The sequence below is a fragment of the Caloenas nicobarica genome, chromosome Z (assembly GCF_036013445.1).
Source record: "Caloenas nicobarica isolate bCalNic1 chromosome Z, bCalNic1.hap1, whole genome shotgun sequence".
Lineage (NCBI taxonomy): Eukaryota > Metazoa > Chordata > Aves > Columbiformes > Columbidae > Caloenas > Caloenas nicobarica.
Genome location: NC_088284.1, coordinates 60,992,311 through 61,014,835, shown reverse-complemented (window position 1 = coordinate 61,014,835; position 22,525 = coordinate 60,992,311). Strand labels below are relative to the sequence as shown.

Genomic DNA, 22,525 nt, shown 5'->3' with positions numbered 1-22,525 from the left:
GATCTTTTGATGAGTAATGCCTCATTAAGACAACTTCTCAACAGCTCTGAGTTCTATCTAGAGACAATGCAGGATGTTCCTACCATCCATAACAATGTTTAACTGATAGCCTTTAGGTGGCAGGTAAAGATGGAAAGCTATTTTTTTTTTCTCAAGAGGACCAGAAAGTAGAGCTTAAGATACTGATACTGCTGTAAATTCTGTATTCAACCATTAAAGAAAACATTTGGCAAAAGGAATTATTGATGTATATTCTTAAGAAACAAAATAACTGTCAAAAAGGCTATTGAACAGCCACAGCTTTTCCCTTGTCTTCCTTCTTACCTTTTCCTCTTTTTCTTACCTTAAAATATGTAGCTGCCATTTCTCTTCTGCTTTCCACAGCTTAATTCAACTTCCTTGCACCAAAACTTTATTTCAACAGCTAGTAAGACCTTTGTTATTCTCTTAATGCCTTCTATGTCTCCTTTTCTTACATTGTCTCCATAAAGTTATTTCTTAACTGTCCTACTTGTAAAGTTTGATCATGTTATAGAGCAAACTAACTTCAGCCACAGTAGCATTGACCCAGTATCTCATATTGAGTAGAAGATAAGCCTGAAGCTCTAGTACTATAACCCAGTCAGCCTCAGACATACAACATAACAGGTGGTCAGTTGTATTAAATCATTCTCCACTATTTCAATGTTGTTACATCATCAGTTGTAAATCTAACAAACAGATAACACAGAATGGACAAAGTGAGATTTTTAATTCTACCTAAGCATTCAACCACATTTCTACAGGTTTCTGTTGTGCAGCAGCTGGCAGGAACATCAGCTACTTCAAGTTACTGGAACATCAGCTATCTCAAGATGTCTCTCAATTATTTTCTCTTTCCATTAACACCTCCAGTATTTTGCTCAGATTTCAAAGTTTGGTCCCAACATATACACAAAAATAGCTTTTATCAGCTAGTAAAATACACTATTATGAACACAAACACAACCTTCAGTCTGAACAACAACAACAAAAAGTCTTACTGGCTTTTTTGATAAAAGAAACCCCAAAATTTCGTCAGTTCATAAACCCCTTAATTCATCAGTTTCACCTCAATGAAACGTGACTAATAAAGGCTAAGATTTTGATTAATATGACAAAGCAAAATAAAAATAGCATTAAGCCTTTTAAAATGAAGTCATTAAATCAAAGACAAATATTAACTATCAGACAATTATATTTGAAAGGATTTTCTTTCCCTAGTAGTAGGGATACCTGAAACTGAATCATGTCATCATTCATCTCCATTAAAGTCTCATAAGTCTGTATTCATGTAAGTGCTGACAGAATTGGTCTAGCTGCCCAATTGTCTGATTTATTTTTGGTAAGTTCATGTTTTAGTGCTGCATAAAAGGTGTCAATTAAAAAGGAAGGGCTCAGTTACATACTTCATTTATAAATCAATAAAAACCCCCTTGCATTAAGTGCAGAGCTTGCATATATCATAATGGCTGTTTCTGAGTCTTCCCTGCAACCACACTTGACAGCAAGAATGTGCAAGTATTGTGGCATATTCCACCACGATTAAAACATTTAACCCTCTAGTGTGAGCCAATCTGGATCTCTGAAAAAGAAGACAGAGCTTCAAAGCAGGCAACAGTCCAAGGTGGTTAAATGGTGATGGAAGTAGGTCAACATTCAGAAAAATATCTCCCAAATGAAAGTACTAGAAAACTACTGTATGTGCACCACTTTGAGTTTTCTTTTATTCCTTTCAATGTTTGGTGCCAAAATTATGCATTTCTAGACCTTTAAATTAAACATTATCATGTAAACAATTCAGGCTACCTGATCTTCTGCTCTGTTAAAAATCAGTTCTGACTGGAAACCAGGTTCACTAAAGATACATTACACAGAAAGTCTTTTCAGGTCAAAGACTGTTTTCTGTAGTGGGAGATTACTTAGGAGATACAACAGCTTTTTGAGACAACGCTTTTTAATGATAATTATCTTTGACGATCTGTTGGACATTGCTGATTGACTGTTCTTCTGAGAGAACAAATTCTTGCAACCTGTAGAGTAATTTCATTAGCCTAATATAATCCTAGTTAAAGCAAGGCAAGGAAAATCTTGCCTGTCTAAAAGACATGCACTTACTTTGACATTCATTTGTCTCTGTACATATAATTAGAATTTGTTACTTCCATCCTTCTTTTATTTCCTGTATTTAAATAAATGGTTAATATGATAAGAATTAATTTTTAGAAGCGTTCATGTGAAATATCTATGAAGTCCAGCAAGAAATTAATTAATGGTTTGACACAATAAAGATTAGTATAATTACACTGATCCTTCAGAATTTCATTAAGGGAACAGATTGATGATACTCCATGTATTGCACTAATATGACTAACACCTCTTGAAAAATATATGAATTTCAGAAAAAAATTATCTCAGTGTGTTAGGCAATCACAAACAGAAACCAAGGCCTATGTCCTCAACCTAAGGCACTATTCCAAACAGCATGTTTCCTGGAAAGCATGAAAAAAAAAAAAAGTTAAATGGCACTTTAATAAGCATTGTCAGCATTAATTTCTACTTTTTAATCTGCTTTATCATTGTGTCAACGGGTTCCTCAATGCTTTAGAAACAACCAGATGTGCAAAGTCCTGCAAATTAACTTTGGAAAAGCACAGATAAGAGTGGTATAGACACAGATACCACACCCCATTATGAAAAAAGCTGGCAAATAGGCAGGCAAGACTGCTTTGACAGATGTAGTACTAGCGATATAGTAAAAGAAAGCATCTTCATAACAACATAAGGCTTTTCAGAATGTAAAGTTAATTCTGAATATAATGCAGGTACAGAGGAGACAATGAAATTCAGAAAATAATGCAAGAAAGGTATTTTTTAGTATTAATTAGTATTTTGTATGGACTGAAAGCTAACAATATGGAATAACAGAAAAAAATGGAGAGGAGACTGTTGCAGAATAGGAGCTGTCCTGCAAATCTGAAACACTGGGAAGAAATAAGTATTAAAGCTGCTGCCCTACAAATGTCAACTATGTCCTTTGTACTGGAGGCTACAAGAGTGGACAAATAACACATCTGAGTGGAAATGAAGATATTTGGTAGCTATTGTACAGTGAGATACTAGATATATACATACATGTATTTTTTTCACATTACATTGGAGCTCCAAGCAGGTCCCAAAGCAGTGGGGCTTTTGAAAACAATAAGTTTCATGGCATCAAGTGTCAGGTTTTCAGCTACATACTCAAAACAGGTGACTCACAGTAGAAAGACCCTCAGCATAATGGCTGTAATGGACTTGTTACGTTGGATTCTCAGTTCTATAAAACAGGTGGGAAAATCTAAAAGAAACTGCTCCCTTGATAACGTAGCATGGAATGATAATTCAGAAAATTTATCTAGGATACTACATCTTTTTTGTACCAGGGCTCACACTGCATTCAGATGACTGAGGTATACCCAGCAAACTGGGTGACGAAGCAGGAGGTCATACACACACATCTAGGTAAAGGGTTAGTCACAATGGTCTTTGGATATAAGACACTGACTCAGACACGAGGCTCCTATTGCCATTTGATGTGGATTTAAAGCCATTTAAGGATGCAATTCACTACAGTACTGGCGCCGCACCTTTGGCACTGGTGGAAATGATCAAGTTATTTCACTGTGCAATGCACACTAGGCAGAGATTCTGAAATGCTATATCGTCATCACAGGGCTCAGGCAAATCTAGTGAGCTATTATAATTACTATTTAGTTGCAATTTGACTGTTTCAAACAAGTGGAACAACAGTTGTACTGACACCTTGGAACTCATTACCCAAACACGAAATTAAAGCGGACACAGAACATTTAAAATGGATAGCAAGTAATTTCATGATGTGGTTTGTGAATGCTATGTTCCAGGCACTGAATGGGTTTGATATAAAATAATCAACAAACCTAAGCACCAAGTATATTTGCCTGGGGTCCCTTTTGAGTCTTTACAGATGCTATTCTCTTCTGTACTTTCAGAGACTTTTATAAGAGAATGCGAACGGTCACAGCAGATACTATTCTCCAAGAGATTCTGAATCTCAGTTCAGAAATTTCCAGTATGATCCTATATGCAAAAGCACTTGAAGACGAAACAATCTGTGTTCAGATTAAACTAAGCACATCATACAATTAATTTACAATCTTTTCAACATTACCTCAACCCAGCAGAAACATAGATCTTGAAATTTTGAAAATAAAGAGGAGTTCTAACCCTGATACATAAAAACAACAACACAAAAGAGAGGGCAATTTTTCAAAAGCGAAAGTGAAACTTCTTCAGCTACTTGATTTGATGAACAGACAAGTCAAAATACTTATATCATGAACACTGTGATTGCCTAATCACTGTTAAAGTCCAATATCTAGTTTTTAAATGTTAAGTGTATTCTGAAATAACTCTTAGATTTTAAATTCCTGAAAGTTTCTTCAGCTAATATTCCTGTTATGGTTACTGTCAAGAACAAGACCAAGAGATCGGCAATATTAACTCATTCAAGACTATAAAGCTAACTATTGTAATACTGTATCTTAAATAGGTAAGCCATGTAACTTGCCACTAAAATTCAAAAGAGAGAATAACATGCCAACATTTTATATGCATGTAATTAAGAGTGAGGTAAGGCTTCATGTGCAAAACTATTTCATTCAATGGTCATTTTGTAAACTATGACTGTACCCCTTCTCAATCTTGAGAGCAGATCCTTTACTGACAGAACTTGTCATTACAGAGCACTCCAATACATCCCAAACATCTCAACTTGAGCAAAGTTCCAGACAAGTCTGGGTCTGCAGGACTCTTAAGTTTCCAAAGGCACAGCACAAAAATAGCATGATGTGAAAGCTATACAGTGAATTCTACTTCCTGCAATATATTTTTGCAATTATTTTACCCCAATAGTGAACTGATACTTTAAAGCCACAAGAGCATTAAGGTGGCACATGTCAGCAATGTGCATAAATAGCGAATAAAGCTTATAAATGTACAGTAAAAGAGTCTTCCAAATATATTTATTTCTCAGTTTTGTAAAAATATACACACAAGTACCTAAGTCATACCACTGAAATTCAATTAAGAGTCACCTTTCTCGTTGTGTTCTCATACCAAAAAAGTGACTAGGTGTGAGCGGAGGATTTAATCTCAATTTTTATTTAAAAGCTCCATTTGTGTAATAAGATACTGTACTTAGGACACTTATAAGGACAGAATTTGATTTTTCTGTGGATATTCTTATAGGAGTTTAATTTCAAACTTTTCCAAAAACAGAGAAAATGAAAGTAAAATGGGAAATAAAATTTGGTATATGAAAAAAAGAACTGAAAAAAACCCTAATTCCAAAAATGCACCTGGAAAAAAAAAAATCTCCCTGTATTCTTAGTTTAGAGAATTACAAGAAAGCTGACATTCATAGAATTTTTTACGGTATCTTCTGCAATATTTCTCCCCAGCTATGCCTCTTCAAAATTATATATGCCATCTAGACTATGACAGTATTCAGGTGTCCATAAAAAACACAGGATCACAACATCACTTAGGTGAACTGAAAAAGACACGCAAAGGATCCAATTAATTTTATTAAATATTTTGAATAGAATACTTCCGGCAGCAGAAATAAGGGGACACCAGTATCACCACCAAAATCTAAAAAAGGAGTCTGCAGCATCCCAACGTAGCAGGTACAACTACTGAGCAACAGTGTTCTTAAGATCACTGGCTAAGGGTCCCAGAGCTTGGGTGGGAGTTGACTCTAAGGATGCAGTAATGTATCCCAACACCAAGTACCTTCTCGTGTGACTTGTTCAAAAACAGACACAGACTCCTTCAGAGGCAAGACTCTGCAGCAGCAGCAGTTGGTAGGTGCTGTTGGCAAAGAGTATATTACATTCGGATGCTATTTCAGATGCTTATTTCCTTCTCTACTGCCTTTTTCCTTGTGATTAACAGCTATGCATATTTAAAAAAACCAGATTGCTTACTGCTTTATTCTTCACCTGATGCATGATTCAAAATCCCACCTGATGGAACACAACTGCAGGAAGGGATGTACCCTCTGTAAACATCATTAAATTGCAAAGAACAGTAATCTATCCACAAATAAGTGTTGCTCAACATCATGAGATGAAAGTCAGACACCATTACTATTTTGTTTAGCAGCATAATTGCTTTCGTTGCTCTACTTAGACATCAACATCAAAGCAGATTTTTTTTCCAGCACCTTTGGGGATCATAATACAAGACGCATAGACTTTCCTAAAAAGTCCTGAAAGTGCTCATCAGTAGGAGTCAAGAACCTTCAGAACATCAATGAATCAAGTAATATGTACCTTTTTTTCTTTCTTCATTAAAATAAATGTATCACATATTTAGAAACACAAGAAACCCAAAGAGGCATCTATCTGTCTTGAAAGCAATAAAAATCATGACCAAAGCAGAGCGTAAAACATACTATTTGCATATAATTACATCATCAGATTTTAAATAATAATAAATTCAGACTCCAAAATTATGCTGAAATTTAACTACACTAAACAATGTAAAAGTCAGCTGTAATTGACATATTTTTCTTGAGCATAAGTACACACATAAGCATTCTTTAAGAAATATTTGCTTACCTATTTCTCCCCAAAACAGTAAAAATTATTCCGTTTGTTACCAGTAGTGGTAATTTTTTTTCACAATCGTATTTGCATAAGCATGAATTTTAGGATCAACAACAAACACAACTCTTATCTTTACAAACAATGATACATCAGAACAGCAAAACCATTTCTTGCATAAATGACGTACCACTTCATCTTCAAATCCTCCAGCTAATACAAGTGAATAAGCTCCATCATTACTGCGTCCATGGATTCCACCCACATGTGGTCTGTGAACACCTGCTTCGCTCACCTGGCAACAGAAAAAAGACACTTTCTAGCATTTTTTTTTGAAACAACCAGCCATCTACGATCACTTTTGATGATCAACTTTCTGCTTAAAATATTGTATAAAGGTGTGTGTGTAAATAGTTAATGTAAGACTGCCATTAAAGGTGAGAATGCAACTTCTTTTTAAGGAAGAAAAGCCAAAAAGTAATGACACCCTGAAAATGGAAGGTCGATGTAGGACAGTAGTGACACTGGAAGATGTAAAGGTATACTTTCTTCTTTGGGAAAAATCTCCACAATAAGTATTTAAGGCTATACTCACTGCTATACTCCACTCTCAGTCATTTAGAACAATCCAAAGCAGATGGAGATCTGCCAGTTTGGTAACATTTTACAGTTCTTAACTAAGGAAGATCACAGTTACCATTGTAAAGATCATGACGACAGGTACTATTAAGGTAACATACTGTAAATGTGACCAACTCAGCGGAATATTAAAACACCGCCTAAGGAAAGAGAAGAAGCCATTGCAACAGCGTATGGATCATAAGCTGGTTCTCCAACCAGGATAACTCCCTTGCAAGGGATGAGCAACTAAGCTGCATCCAGACCACCTGAGAGGTGCAGCTGCACCATAAGCTGGTAACGCCACTGAAGTCTGCTGGAACATCACTCACACAAAAATTTATTTAATAACAATCTCTATGCTCCTTGTTTCAAACTATTAAACTGTATTTAATAGAAAAAAAAATAAACCAAACAAACAGCCCTCCACAACCCACAAGAAACAAACAAAAACCACAAAAAAAAACCCCAACCAAAAACCAAACACACCACCACACCACAATTTTATGAATAAAAGAGGCCACATGTTAAATTACATATTTTCTCAATACGAGATGCTAAAAATACGGTTGATAGAATGAAGGTTCCCAAGCAGCGAAACAATTAGGATCCTTCTTCCTCCCTTCATATCTTCATATCCTTCAGGCCTTGACAGTTTTTCTCATTCTGCGTCTCCCACTCCTTTTCCCAGCCTACACTTCCAAGCAACTACCACCAAAGTATACATTCTTCTGCTATAGTCTTGTACTTTCATAATACAAAGGTCCAGCTGCCCCAAAACGCTGTCTCTAACGATCGACAAGAGCTGTGCACAGTATGACAACCATGCAAGGACATGGTACTCCCTGGCACTATTTTTCAGCATACAGCTGTTTGAGGCACAGAGTTCCTAAACTACTTAAAGCTTTTGGATCCATAGCATACAAAGGAGAACAGAGTTCACAGTAGTACCACTTGTCATATGTACTAGTACTATTTTCGTTCATTTTGAAGTGGGCAGCTGACCATTTTTTTTTTCAATGATCTCTTTTTGCATTACAGAAGTATGTATATTGCTTCCTAATAACTTTTTTCATACTGTACATCATATTACAGCCATCTACACTGCACCATGTTTTCATTCTTTCATTCTTCCATTTCATTCTTTCATTCATTCATTCTTCCAGAATGAAAAGTATAACAGTTGAATGGAAACCATTCCATTCCTTTAATCATTCTGGTTGTTGTTCATAGTAACATATTTAATTTTCCTGACCCTTCCCTTCGCAATAATTCAAAACTTTATCTTTTGATCACTATTGGGTATTAAGATGACATAATTTCAAAATCAGCTATTAGAAGATCTCTTTCCTAAATAATAACAAGACGAATAAGTAGCTGAAAGACCAACACAAATTACATAGTTAGAACTGTTCCTCACCCCATGTTTACTATCCACAACAACTTAGCACTCTCACCTAACTTTATCAGCTATTTGTCTGTTTTCCCAGATCATTTATGAGTATGCTGAATAAAAAGGCCACACTATTGAACTCCTCTTTCCTGCTGTACCAAACAACTTCTCATTCATTCATTCCTCCCTCCCTTCTTTCATTTTCAGGTTTTATCAATTAAATTTAGGTTTCTGGTAGGTGATTCACCCCAAAGATGAACTCTGGTAAGTAATTCATGCTAAAGATGCTCTTCAGATGCTCTCTCCAGAAGCAATACTTAGCCAATTTCCTTCTAGAGAAAAAGAGAGTTTGTGTCATAAAAAACCACAAAAATCAGAAATAAACTACAGTCTCTAAATTGTCATAGATTTGCTGAGACAAACTGATTTCTCGTACAGAAGACCAGTCATATGACAAGCAAAAGTGAAATTTAAATTTCTATGTAGAAAACATTTCAATCCTAACAATAAAAAAGACAAAGTATTGCATTTGTACCCAAAATTAAATAATGATGCAGAAATAGTAACTCCCTTTTGATGTCTAGTCTACACATACATATATAAAAATTAGCATTCTCTGCTCAATTTTCTGACAAAAACAACATTCTAATTCTATTCCTTTCTCCTACCAGCACTACAAAGATCTGCAAACTATTAGCTTTTGTGTTACCAATGGAATTCCTAACAAAAAGGTGAACTAATAATTTCAATTACTGTTGAAGCAGTGAAAATAAAACTTGAGATGGAGATTTTGAGTTTGCATAAGTGATTTTAGAAACATCTCTTACTGTGAGACTTAATCTGGAAAGCAAGAAAAAGATAACTATTTATTTTAATTCCTTTCACAAAAAAAAAATTCTTCAAATACAGGAGAAGTCAACAAAATATCCCAAAGAATCAAAACTGAATTTTCCTTTTAGGCAAGTAATTTTCTATAAAATTGCTGGTATGATGATCAGTGTAATTTTTACATCACAAATTGAATTTGTTTAATCTAAGGCTTGTATTGATGATGGTGTTGACAATGGACATCAAGGTAAGAACTAGTTTAGGTTTCAACTGCTTCACTGTGATTTCTACCACGGAAAGAAATTGAAAACTGTCGTTAAGGAGAAAATATCTGCTGCTAACCATATCAGCCTTAAAACTTGCATGGCATTCCAAATCCAGAATTCTTCACACAGTACTGGAAGACACTACCATCAGATGAAAATTGACTGCTAAGTGTTCTCTTCTACCAATTGAATAATAAAACACCTGTTTTCTTCTCATGAGAAATGAGGTAATGAAAAGTTCAGAAAACAAATCGGAAGAGGCTTTTGATCTGTGACTTGCCCCTCTTCCAGCAGTTTAAAAAGCCCTGTTTCCATTCTTCTACCTTATCACAGTATCACAGAATGGTCAGGGTTGGAAGGGACCTCTGGAGATCATCTAGTCCAACCCAGATCATCTAGTCCAGCCCAGATGGAGAACATTCAATTACAATCCTTTACACATCCAAGGGACAAAGAATTCACTGGTTTTGAAAATAAAGAAGTATGCATTTCCTCAACTAAAAACAACCATAAAAAACAGCCAAAAAACCACAAGAAAAACACACACCCCCTCCCCAAACAAACAAAAACAAAAAACCAACACAAACACAAACAAACCAGTGCCATCAGATAAGGCTAAGGGGAAGGAAGTAAGTTTGCTGGACACTTCAAAATCACAAAAAATCAGTACTGGCACAAAATGAAGCTGTCCCATTCTCCCTGCTTTGTTTTTTCTTGCCTGTCTGTGCTTATATAACCAAAATGAGAAATGGTCTGGGAAAATTAACTCCCCTCCTACCCCAGATGGGATTATTTTTCTGCCAGTTTTTAAGCAATCTAGTTTACCATAGAGCCTAAGAAATATTTGCAACAGAAAATGAGACAGTGCAAGAATCAGCAAAGGCTGAATAGATGGCTGACTTCAGTAGTACTACAAGGTTACACTGGTTTAAGCTGCTTATCAGCCTAAAAGAAGACTCGGACATCCATACAACCAAAAAAATCAATTTACATCATCTGACGTTTTCAGAATCTACAGTCTACATCTCCTAAGTCGGATAATCAGTTCATGTGAAGTACACTTCAGAAAATACTTGACTCTATTCACTAAGTAACCCAATTAGAATTTTAACATGTGAAACTTGTTTATCCTAAAGACAACAGACTTCTTACTAAGTTGTATTGTAAAATCAGTATACTTCAACTTTCGCTACTATTGACATCACTTCCAGTATTAGAATCATAACATATTTGCTCTGTTTAGTCCTAGCAAAAATGGCAATTGTCAATGTAGATTCATTTTAGTGCCCAACTCATTCATTATTATACTTAGTTATTTCAACTACAACTGATACTGAAACAACATACCTGAACTCTGAATTTCCAGGTTGTCCCAACAGGAACACCAGGTATAGGTCCATAATGATTCGAAGGAACAATAGTGCATTCCTTAGTGCGACCAACACAGGCCATACCCTAAAAATGCATCAGATAAAATGAATTAATATTATAATATTGAAGACTATTCACAAATTTAATGCAGATATCAAGGAATCTGATCATTATAACAAATACATGTTTTAAAATATGTTAACAATTGTTAAAAGGAATGTTAATTAAGTAATATGTGTTTATTGTTTTGGAGGAGGGGTTGGGGGTGGTTGGTTTTTTTTGTTTGTTTTTTCCTCTAGTCACCTTAATAATTCTTCCACTGCTTTAACTGCCAGTAGGTAGTGGGCAAGATTAAACTTTGTCTTATTGTTTGTGCAGCCCAGTACTGAATTCTGTGCAGTGCATAGATAACTGGAATTATAGATGTAGCACATACATGAACAATCAGAGTAACAGCTATTTCTAAAATACACTCTACCTTGCCCCAGTCTCTCTGGCTTTCAGTACTGGCAGATGGCATCTTTGCTTTCTTTTTACTCTGTTTGAGCTTTTCTCCAGCCTTTACAACTTCATTAGAATCATTTTTGCAGGAAGGACAATACCTAAAAAAAGGTTTTAGTAAATTCTCAATTACTTCATAATAATGGCAATACATTTCTTGTAGCCAAAATAGTGTCTATTTGTTTAACTTGACTGAGTACTTCAAGCTAGCAAACATATACCAGTTTTAAGCAGCTGAAGCCTATGGCTTAAAAAATGAACCCAACATAACAAATACTAACGAATACTTTAAAAAAGGGCATTTCACTATTTCTGAAGGTAGAGTGCTGGAGGCAAAACATTTAACTATTCTTTCTCACATGATACGTGAGAGGTCCCCATGTCTCCTGTATTCTCTCTTTCATTTAGATCATGCAAAGGAGAACATAGCTGAGATTGCAGTACACTGCCTACCAGTACTCATGGTTTGTTTCTATGTCCTGCCCACTCTACCCTTCCTTTTTGCTTCCAGTGCAATAAATTTAACCGCAGACATCTGAGTGTCAAACAGAGCCAAGGTATCATGTAATCTGTGTAGACACTCACACACACACACACACGCACATACTCACTCTTCCTACCACAACACTCAAGCCACTCAAGAAAGTGGGAGATACTAGTACACAGTGACTACAGCAGAAAGAAATGGAGTAAACTGGTCCTTCTTCTAATAGCATTTTTATTCCAGGAATGCCAATGCAAAGGCAACTGTCCACATTTTTGGCTCCTGTGGGTTGGGTTTGGCCCATATGCCACTAGTGGAGGAAGCCTGATCTACATTAACATTCATAACCTAGTTCAGATAACTACCACTATACCACTACTACTGGTTTAGATTGATGAATTAACTTTTGCATGTGGATATGAATAGAAGAATTAATGATTAATGTCCACAGGAACAGGTTTCACTATGTCAGTAAAGGTGTTGAACCATTAAGACAATGAAGCAAGTTAAAAATGATATAAGATTCTGAAATTGTCTAACACTATGATATGGAATGATATTACAGTTGTTTGAAAATAAGAGTGTATAATAACCAATTAAAAGAAGGAATATGACATAATGCAAAATGACAAGGTGAATTAACTACAGTATTCCCTGCTTCTTCATAAGATAACCATATTTCCTTATTTTTTAAACTGAGTTTTGTGTGGAATATTAAATACTGTTTGGCATATAGAGTGGCTTCATCTCTGCAAGAGAAACTTATCATCCTTTTCCAAACTGCTGGCTTAGCCCCTGCAGAGAGTTTGTCAAATTTTAGATGATAAAAATACTAGATGGAAATTCTTCCACTTCTAAAACAAACAAAATCTGTCAAGAACTTAAGGATCAGAGAGCCATAACTCTTGGCTCATATGCAAAAAAAATGGAGAACACAGACCTCCTTTTTGGTAGGAGACACTGCTTTGCCCCGTGCAACTGCACTCCTTCCACATACAACCAAGCGTTAAGACTGCACAGGACTGGCATCACTAAGTATCCCAAAATTAACTGCCACAAGCCAGCTCCATAACAGTACTTCTCCCACCCAGTGACTCCATCCACAGATGAAGCTATCTTATATGAATAAATCTTAAGGCTCATTTTGTTACACAGTAAACAAAATAAGATAAAAAGTTCAACATCTAATTTTCAAGATATTATATGAATTAAACTTCTAATGCTTGTAGAAATCCCTAAGTTTTTTGGCCAGAAATATAAGCAGAAGGGTCTAAAAGTGCACTTAACATATGACCTGAGGGACTCTAAAGACCATGTTGTCAGTCAGTTTAATTCTTGTGTGGTTGTCTAGAGAGGACTGAATCTTCTATAGGGAGGAAAACAGTCCTGGGTACCTATGCAGTCCAGTTACAGTGATATTACTGGAAGAAGCTAGGGAGATCTGAGTTGTAACACTTTGAAAAAGTTTCTATTCTTCAAACTTTGCCTGTAGTACTCTGAAACAGAAGTAGAGTAACTCAAAAGAATGTTTCATAAGAAGCTTTTGAAAAGAATGGGTGCCAGTGAAGACCAGAACACTAACAGCTGATCTGAAAAAATCATTTAAAGCACGCAGCAGGCCAAAATAATCTTAGCACACCAGCTAAATCAAAGAGATATTGATGATGGTGAATTTCAGTATCAGTATCCTGACATGCCTATCAAACCTTCTGTGTATTTGAGGGTGTAGAAAAACAAGAGAGAATAAATAGTTTTCAGTGTGGAACACAGGATTTGGGGGTTTTGTGGGAGGGAGTCACTGACTTGAGGCATATATATGTTATTTATCAGAAACTTTCCTGTGACTAATACTGGAAAACAGAGGGCACTTTACTGTTGCTGAAGTACTGGATTAGAGCTGGTTATGAGAGTAAGAGCCAACTGAAGGATGGATGGACTGAACAGATGTCTACTTCCAGACAGATGGTCTCATTGAATATTCTGAATGAAGTAAAAAAATAACTTCTCAGCTGCTATACAAAAAAAGGTCGAGTGCAATCAGGTAAGAATACTGCTTATGGACTGCAGTCAGTAATAAACCACTTGTATGTTGAGAATGGTTTCCAACACATGACATTAACTAATTTATGTTGACAATTAGTGGGAGGCAAGAAGATGTCACGCACAGAAGACCAGTCTGCCTCCACAGTACAAAATTTGGGGATAGTTCAGACTAACATGCTGTGTAATAAACACTGCTGAATAAACCCCGTAATCATTCTCCATATACAAGAAATGGAAGGAACATAGACAATATTCAAATAAACCTCATATTTAGTTCCAATGACTAATACATATTTCTAGTAGGCAGTGAAAATATGTTTTAGACAGCATTTCAAGCCAGCAGCTCCTTCAAAAACAGTGAATACAACTCTTCACCATGCAAAAATGTCATGCGAAAAAAATCAACTTCCAACACTATCCCCCTGTGGCCAAATGTACACACTGAGAAACACCTATCAATGTTAATGGCCTCAATCGCTAAATCACACACTGGCATAAATACAGAATTCAGAAAAAAGAAAATGCCCCAGAAAACATGCAGACCATTAAGGACTGACAAATAAACAAACCTACTATGGGATCCACTATGGTATAGGAGACTGAGTTATTTATTTCCAGAAAATGTTAAAATTTCCAAAGCACAGAATTGAACCACAAAGTCCAAAGAGATTCCATAAAATTTATCCATAAGACATCTTAGACATGTATCAATGTCTATGTAATGGAAAACTTCATTAGAACAAAGTTATATTTATTACTAATTTACAAAGGATTAGCATCACATGTAGATCACAAGCAGGTGATAAATACAAACAGTGTAAATTTTAGATAGATAATAAAGATGAAAAATGGTATAGAGCCCAAGACAACTTAATGGGCTGCTAATGGGTCCATGCAAACTTACTTCAAAATACAAGTATCTTGATTTAACAATGCCAGCTAGTTTGGTTTTCCCACTGGCAGAACTAGGGACACCAGAAATAAAGAGTAGCAAGGTGGTGGTCCTTCCACAGCAGGAGAAATGAATGGAGTAGAGACAACATGAAGATACGAGAAGGGCACAACGGCAGCAACAGGGATAGAGGATGAAGGGAAAGACAAGGGTAAAAGTAAGAGAATTGTTCAAGCAGTGAAGCTTGAACAACATGAAAAGGGGAGCAACCACTGTTCATAAACACAATCAAATCAGATAATGTCATAGAGGATCATAATGATCACAATGAATAAAATGAACATACTGGTTTTTTAACTCCATAATGGTCATTAAAGCTTACTACTAATCCTTTATAAATTATTTAAAAGAATTACCTTGACAGAAAACATAAGGTTTATATTAAGTAGATGGATGAAAAACACAGCAGAAATAAAAAAAAAAATCCTCAGTATTGTCTCTCACAAGGTGCAGATAACAAAGAGGTACCTTGTACGGAATGGCAATATAGGTAAGTAAATCATCCCTGTATATTTACCAGTCCTCATCTTCTGGTATCTTGCTTAAGGGAGGGTTCAGGCAGTATATATGATAAGCCATATTACATTCATCACACAGGAGTTGCATGTGAGCATCCTGTTTTCCACCACACAAATAACACGAACAAAACCGGCACTCCTTATCTGGATCAGCCCTACAGTGCTTGCATTCAGGGCCACTTTTTCCTGTCAAAAATAAAGAAAAAGTCAAATGCAATGTATCTCAGAAAAGTGCACTACCGTATCTACAGGAAAAATTTATTTCTGCACATGAACACTGCCCTCTTGAAAATGTCTTGGTTTGGGGTTTTGTTATTGTTGTTTGTTTGGGTTTGTTTGTTTCTTGGTTTTTTAGAATGAGGAACTTGGCTATCTAGGCTAACAGGATTCCTTCTGCTATATAAATAAGCAGTAAAGAAAATTACTAATCAGCAGCTTCTCTTATTTTCTCCCCTCCTGTCCCCAACATGCCATCTGCAGAATCTCCCTACAGATGGAGCCTTGCACAATCTCTAGTTGGGGTCTTCTTAAACACAGCCATGAAGAAATTCCTATTAGGTAACTAGTAACAGTCAAATGAAGATGAACTACTATTTGGAACAGCTCTCTTCCCCTTAAATTAAATTTACAGTTGGATAGAAGAATCAGTAGTCTGAGACCACAGACCACCCCAAATCACAAGCTGTTTCACATCAGCAGTTTAGTTTTCACACAATGAAACACTAACTTTCTGTTTCAACTCACTTGAAATCTGGGATCAGGAAAGCTAAGGCACAGTTGGGGCTGGATTTGGCAAGGGATGCAAAGAAAAATAAGAATGGCTTCTACATGCACATTGTCCAGAAAAGGAAAATTAAAGAAAATGTACTCTCCCCCTGATAAATGAGAGAAAACTAGTGACAAGCAACATGGAAATGACCGAGGTACTCAACAACTTCTTTTGGCCTCAGTTTTCACTGCTAATCACAAACTAGTAATCTTCCCACATCTCTTGAAGTTCTTGAACTTCAAGGCAGGGACTGGCAGAATGAAGTCCCTGTCATTGCAGAAGGTCAAATTCAAAACCACTTGAGGAAACCGAACATACATAAGTCCATGGGACACAATGAGATGTATGCCAGGGTTCTGAGGGAACTGGCTGATGTAGTTACTAAGCTACTCTCCTATGTCTGAAAAGTCATGGCAGTCATGGAAAGCCCCCAGTTACTGGAGAAAAAGGAATATTGCACCCTTTTCAAAAAAAGGTAAAAAATAGGACCCTGGGAATTACTGACCAGTCAGGATCAGTTCAGTGCCCAGTGAGATCATAGAACAGAGACTCCTGGAGGACATGTCAAAGCATATGGAGGACAGGGAGATGACTAAAGACAGCTAACATGGCTTCACCACGGGCAAATCATGCCTGACTGATCTAGTGGCCCTCTACAATGGAGTAACTGCATACAGACATCATTTTCCTGGACTTGTGTAAAGCCATAGATTTGGTCCTTCACGACATTCTTGCTGCTAAGCTGGAGAGATACAGGCTTGATGGATGAACTATTAGATGGATAAGGAATTGGTCGGAAGACCACATCCAAAGGGCAGATGGTTGACATCCAATGGTTCAATGACCGAGTGAAACCGTTAAGGAGTGGTGCCTCTTGAGGGTCCATACTGGGACCAATACTATTTAATACTTTCATCAGCAACATAGATAGTGGGACTGAGTGCACCCTCTGCACGTTTCTGGATGACAAAGCTGAGTGGTGCAGTTGATACACCAGTGGAAAAGGATGCCGTCCAGAGGGACCTGGACAGGCTTGAGAAGTGGGCCCATGTGATCCTCATGATGCTCAACAAGGCCAAGTGCAAGGTCCTGCACAGGACAATCCCCAATATCAGTACAGGCTGGGGGATGAAGGAATTGAGAGCAGCCCTGCAGAGAAAGACGTAGGGACATTGGTGGTTAAAAAATTGGATAAAACCCAGCAATGTCACTGGCAGCCCAGAAAGCCAACTGTATCCTGGGCTGCATAAAAATAAGTGTGGCCAGCAGGTCAAAGGAGGCGATTCGGTCCCTCCACTCTGCTATGATGAGTCCCCACCTGGAATCCTGTGTCCAAGTCTGGAGTCTCCACTACAAGAAAGACATGGAGCTGTTGGAGAGGGCCCAGAGGAGGGCAATGAAAATGATCAGAGGGCTGGAACACCTCTGCTATGAGGAAAGCCTGAGAGGGTTGGGGTTGTCCAGCCTGGAGAAGAGAACGCTGCATGGAGACCTTACTGTGGCCTTTCAGTACTTAAAGTGGGATTATAAGAAAGATGGGGACAGACTTTTTACCAGAGCCTATAGTGACAGGACAAGGAGCAACAGTTTTAAACTGAAAGAGGATAGATTTAGATTGGATATAAGGAATAATTTTTTATTGCGAGGGTGATGAGACAGTGGAACAGGTTGCCCAGAGAAGCTGTAGATGCTTCATACCTGGAAGCATACAAAGTCAGGTTGGATGTGGTATGAGCAACTTGATCTAGCAAGAAATGCTCCTGCCCACAGCAGGGGGTAGGATGAAATGATCTTTAAAGGTCACTTCAAATTCAAACCATTCTATCATAAGAAGTGACGGAACACAGCAGTTTAATATTTTTTTAGGAGAAAAAACATAAAAGCTGAAGAACATAAAAGCACAACCACTGAAGATGGAAAATTACCAGCTACAGACAGAAGTTCTAGCAAAATATTCTGACTTTAAAACATGAGGAGCAAATGTGTAAGGCCACCAACAGTGGTTATTTAACAAAGCCTCAAAGACAAAGGGCAGACATACTTAAAAAGAAAGCCAAAATCTCTCAGTATAGGGCTTCTACCAAAGTCTAGACTTATCTGCATACTATCCAAATGGAATTAATCTTCTAGTTTAAGACTTCTCTCCCAGGGTTCATTGAAGAGAAAGGAAACATCATGAATGGTGATGAACAAATCTCTGGAATTTCCAGCACAGCAAGGCAAAATTATAGTCTGTCCATGGTGCCATCATCAAGTCAAGTCAAGACAGACTGAAAAAACCACAGATAACTGGTGTCCACTTTGAATAATTTTAAAAGTGATGACTGAGCACTTCCTAAAGAAACTCAGTAGCCTACATCATCCAATAAATAACAAGCAAAAAGAAACTGCATATTTTTCTGTAGCTCTTACCACCACAGGTTATTTAGGCCTATGAAATTTACTGGTTTTGGTTACAAACCAGTTTCCTAGGTCAAAAGTTAGTAATTTTTTAAGAGGAAAAAAAGCAAAAAGCTCTACAGGTTTTAGTTCAGTTAAACAGTACCTGTAGTTTTCAACTTTCTTCAATATACAAACAAAATATAAGTCATCATTTTCATTACATTACTTTAAATGTTCATATTTCTGCTTTAACCATGTTGTAAATAAAACACACTGATTATATCTGCATTATTGTTCACACAAAGACAGGTCTGTTCACCCTACCAACACTGTAGATAGATATTAGTTGCATACATTATTTCATATTATCTTCTTTTGCAAGAAGATGTCTCTCATGTTCATAGCACAAATCTGGATTCTGATGAAGTAACATATGTTGAGGCTGGGTCTTACTTTCATTTTGCATATAAATATTTGAAACATATTTACAAGTATGTTGCTTATTACTTTACTAATTTTCTATTATAATCTTCTAATTGCTCCTACTCTTTTCCTGGGTTGCAGAATTTAGATTTCAACTGAATAATTTGGAAATAACTACCTTATTTTAAACTGTATCTGCTAAACATACACTGACAGGTCATACACTTAATCTCATTTACAAATACAAAACCTAATTAACATATGGCCATGCTTAAGGAATACTAATTTTTCTGCAGATGTCATCTACATTGGAAACAATTGTCTAGCAGAGAAACAAAGTAGGTATTCTATCTTTTGGAAAGGACATGGACAATAACGTAAGATAGACAGAAATACAGCCAATGAATTTTCTGATTGTGCTTACAACAATCTCATAGCATATTTAAGGCCAATTAATTATTTGAATTTCATCTGCTGTTATTGTAACAAAAGTCTGCAGCTCTTCATAGCATACAAACAAGCCAAGGTGTTTGTGTCTGTGTTTATAGATATATACGTATATATTTTAAAATTTTAAAAACAAAGTACAAATAGGGATGTAAGTACAGTCAAGAGGTAAAGGGTATACTGCTTAGAGCACATAGCTCAACTGATGTGCAGCATGAATAAGTGAACGACAGCAAGACAGCTTACAAAAAAACCAGAACTACATGAACTGAAATTAAAAGGGCAGTGTAGTGAAAAAGTTTGCCTCCGGAAAAAGAAATAAGGCTAAGCTGACCGATCAATTAAGTTTCCGGTCTATGTTTTTAAAGATTATATTTCTGTATTACATTTATTTATGAAGGTTTCCTACCAGAAACACTTATCATTCCTAATTTTAAGATATTTTTAATCTTTGGCTAAAATGTCACACTGCTTCTTAGATCAGCCACCACTAACTCCTTCCTGTGGTTGTTGGAAGGATGAGGAGGTATGGCATAGTTGATTTTTAGATGGTCTTGCAGGGCCAAATAATAAGCCAAACGTTACTTATCCCTTTTTTTTTCATGGTACGAGCAGCTTTGGTGCAAAGTCCCTTATCTTTTTAAAGTTCTGACATAATGATGAGGCTAAAGTGCATCATTACAGACCGATTCTATCTTTGGCATTTATTACATTATTTGAAGTTTAAATGACATATCAATTGCAATTGCAGTTTTGGTGACTTGGACACCTGCCTAGGAACTTAACTGAGACTAAGTATTCATTCTGCATAGTTTACTTAGAATATTATTAGTTGTTCCCCTTTTTCCCTACTTATGATTGATAGCATTAAGATGTTATTGGTTTCTGAATAATGTCAATAGAGCCACCTTACAGTAAACATACTTTTAGACCAGAAATCTAAAAAGGACTCTATTATTACTTTCCTGAACACACAAACCAATTATTATTACCTCTGCATGTTGATCCTTTATTTTTTTACAGAAACATCATTCAATTTGTACTTCTATTCAAATAATTTAAAAAAGCATACTTTTGAAATCTCCATCCCCAAATGTCAATGGATAAGCTCCTGGCTTTTCAATCTTGTACATTTCCTCTATAAAAAGGATTTTACAATCATTTATTGTGTCTTCTGGGCCTCTGAAAAACAAAAAGAATAAAAAGTACATTCAACTTAGTTCCTGAGACCTAGATTCTGTACTTTATGAATCCTAAGCAATGAGATAAAGGTAACTAGCATATCTTTTTCGTTACTAATAGGATACTTTATTTCAATTCACACACAAAATTCAGTCTAGTACTGTAACTAATCAGAAAACCAAAATACATACTTACAACTTGCATAAAAAAAAGACTACTCCATTACTCTCAGATAACCTGGCAGCTGAGTATGTCCTTATTGACCGCCATCCATACCTTCGTAATTCTGCTTCTAAAACCTTACAATCTTTTGTTGGCTGAACACGGCAGACCAGACAAAGTCATATCTTCTTAAATACAGCATACCAAACATTATTTTAAAGGTATAGTGTCAGAAACGAACCAGAAACATGACTTGCAAGACACAATAATAGACGCTATTGGAACCCCTAGATTAAAAAAAAGCAATAGAAAGCTTGAAAAGTCCTGCTATGACCTCTTAAATGTTTTGGAAACCAAAAACCTGTTCCTGCAAAGACACATACAATATTTAATTATATACTGTGAGTGGCCCTGTTAATGCCAGGTTTCAGTGCAAAATCTGTTCCCCGTATCTCAGTCATGAGGAACAAATATGCCATGAGTCCACAACATTAATGCTGAAAGCCTTCTAGAGGAGGATTAGGAAATACTAAATGTAGAGTACAGGTTTTCACCTCTTCCTATTATAATCTCTTTGTATTTGCTAAAATTCTAATTCAAATGTAAATGTATCTAGGAAGAAAAGGTCACTAAAATACCAACAGTTTCAAACACTCCCTTTTCTTCCCTCCTCGGGATCATACTGTGCCTTCATCAACTGTCTGTTCTCCCCCCATTTTCAATTTACTACCTAATCTAGAACTCAGTAGGAATTTTCAGTATAACACATATTGGAGGTTTTAATTACTGAACATAGTTCACTGTTTTCATTGAATCACATTTGTAATTACTGATTTCAGAACTGAGCAGTTTCACACAAGAAAGAAATTTACTAGCTGGAGAGATTTATTTTTTGCAGGGTGAGACCGACTCATTAAAAAAAATCTGAAGGAGATTTGGATTTGTTGAACTTCTCTTTGAAAGTTGATCTTATTCTGTTGTACTGCTCCAATCCCTGATTTGGTTCTAGAAAAATATTTTGAAACCTGAAACTACACAATCAACTAAATGAATACAGACCACAAATACCATAGCTTGAATTATTAAAGATTATAAAGTTTAACATTTTACCAAGACTGTGATGCTTGTAGTTAAAACATCCAGTGAGCATCCTGCAACACAAGAAATGAAAGATTTTTTCTTCTTTCCTATATAGAGATCACATGTGCTGGACATAATAGATAAGTAGCAGCACACAGCCAGCCTAAGTCCAAGTTAGGAAAGAATGAAGATTATCCAGTTTTTGAATGCTTTATTACAAATGAAAAAACAAATTATTGTACTGGTTACTGTTCAGTATTTGAAGTTGTGCAAATTCTGCTAAGCAAAGCAGAAGTACACTGCACCATTACAAGTGTTTCCTCAGAAGCAGGGAAATAACAAAAATTAATAACTGTGAAGATAATAATTAAATATGTCTGCATTGGAGAATATTTTCCACGTGAAGACCACCAGTATGTTAAAATGTTATGTTTCTTTCAAATATTTAGAGTGTAG

At 36.2% G+C, this 22,525-nt stretch overlaps 1 protein-coding gene across 4 annotated transcripts in view; it reads right to left on the bottom strand.

Annotated features, from left to right (window-relative positions):
* Positions 1-22,525, bottom strand: part of UHRF2 (ubiquitin like with PHD and ring finger domains 2) — a 93,337-nt gene that overhangs the window by 12,061 nt on the left and 58,751 nt on the right. For all 4 annotated transcript variants that reach the window (XM_065655895.1, XM_065655896.1, XM_065655897.1 and 1 more), the window contains exons 5-9: positions 20,718-20,827; positions 15,624-15,810; positions 11,605-11,728; positions 11,103-11,210; positions 6,841-6,945 (exon numbers count right to left, since the gene is read on the bottom strand). In XM_065655895.1, the coding sequence (XP_065511967.1) occupies positions 6,841-6,945; positions 11,103-11,210; positions 11,605-11,728; positions 15,624-15,810; positions 20,718-20,827 (634 nt within the window). The remainder of the gene's footprint in view (positions 1-6,840; positions 6,946-11,102; positions 11,211-11,604; positions 11,729-15,623; positions 15,811-20,717; positions 20,828-22,525) is intronic.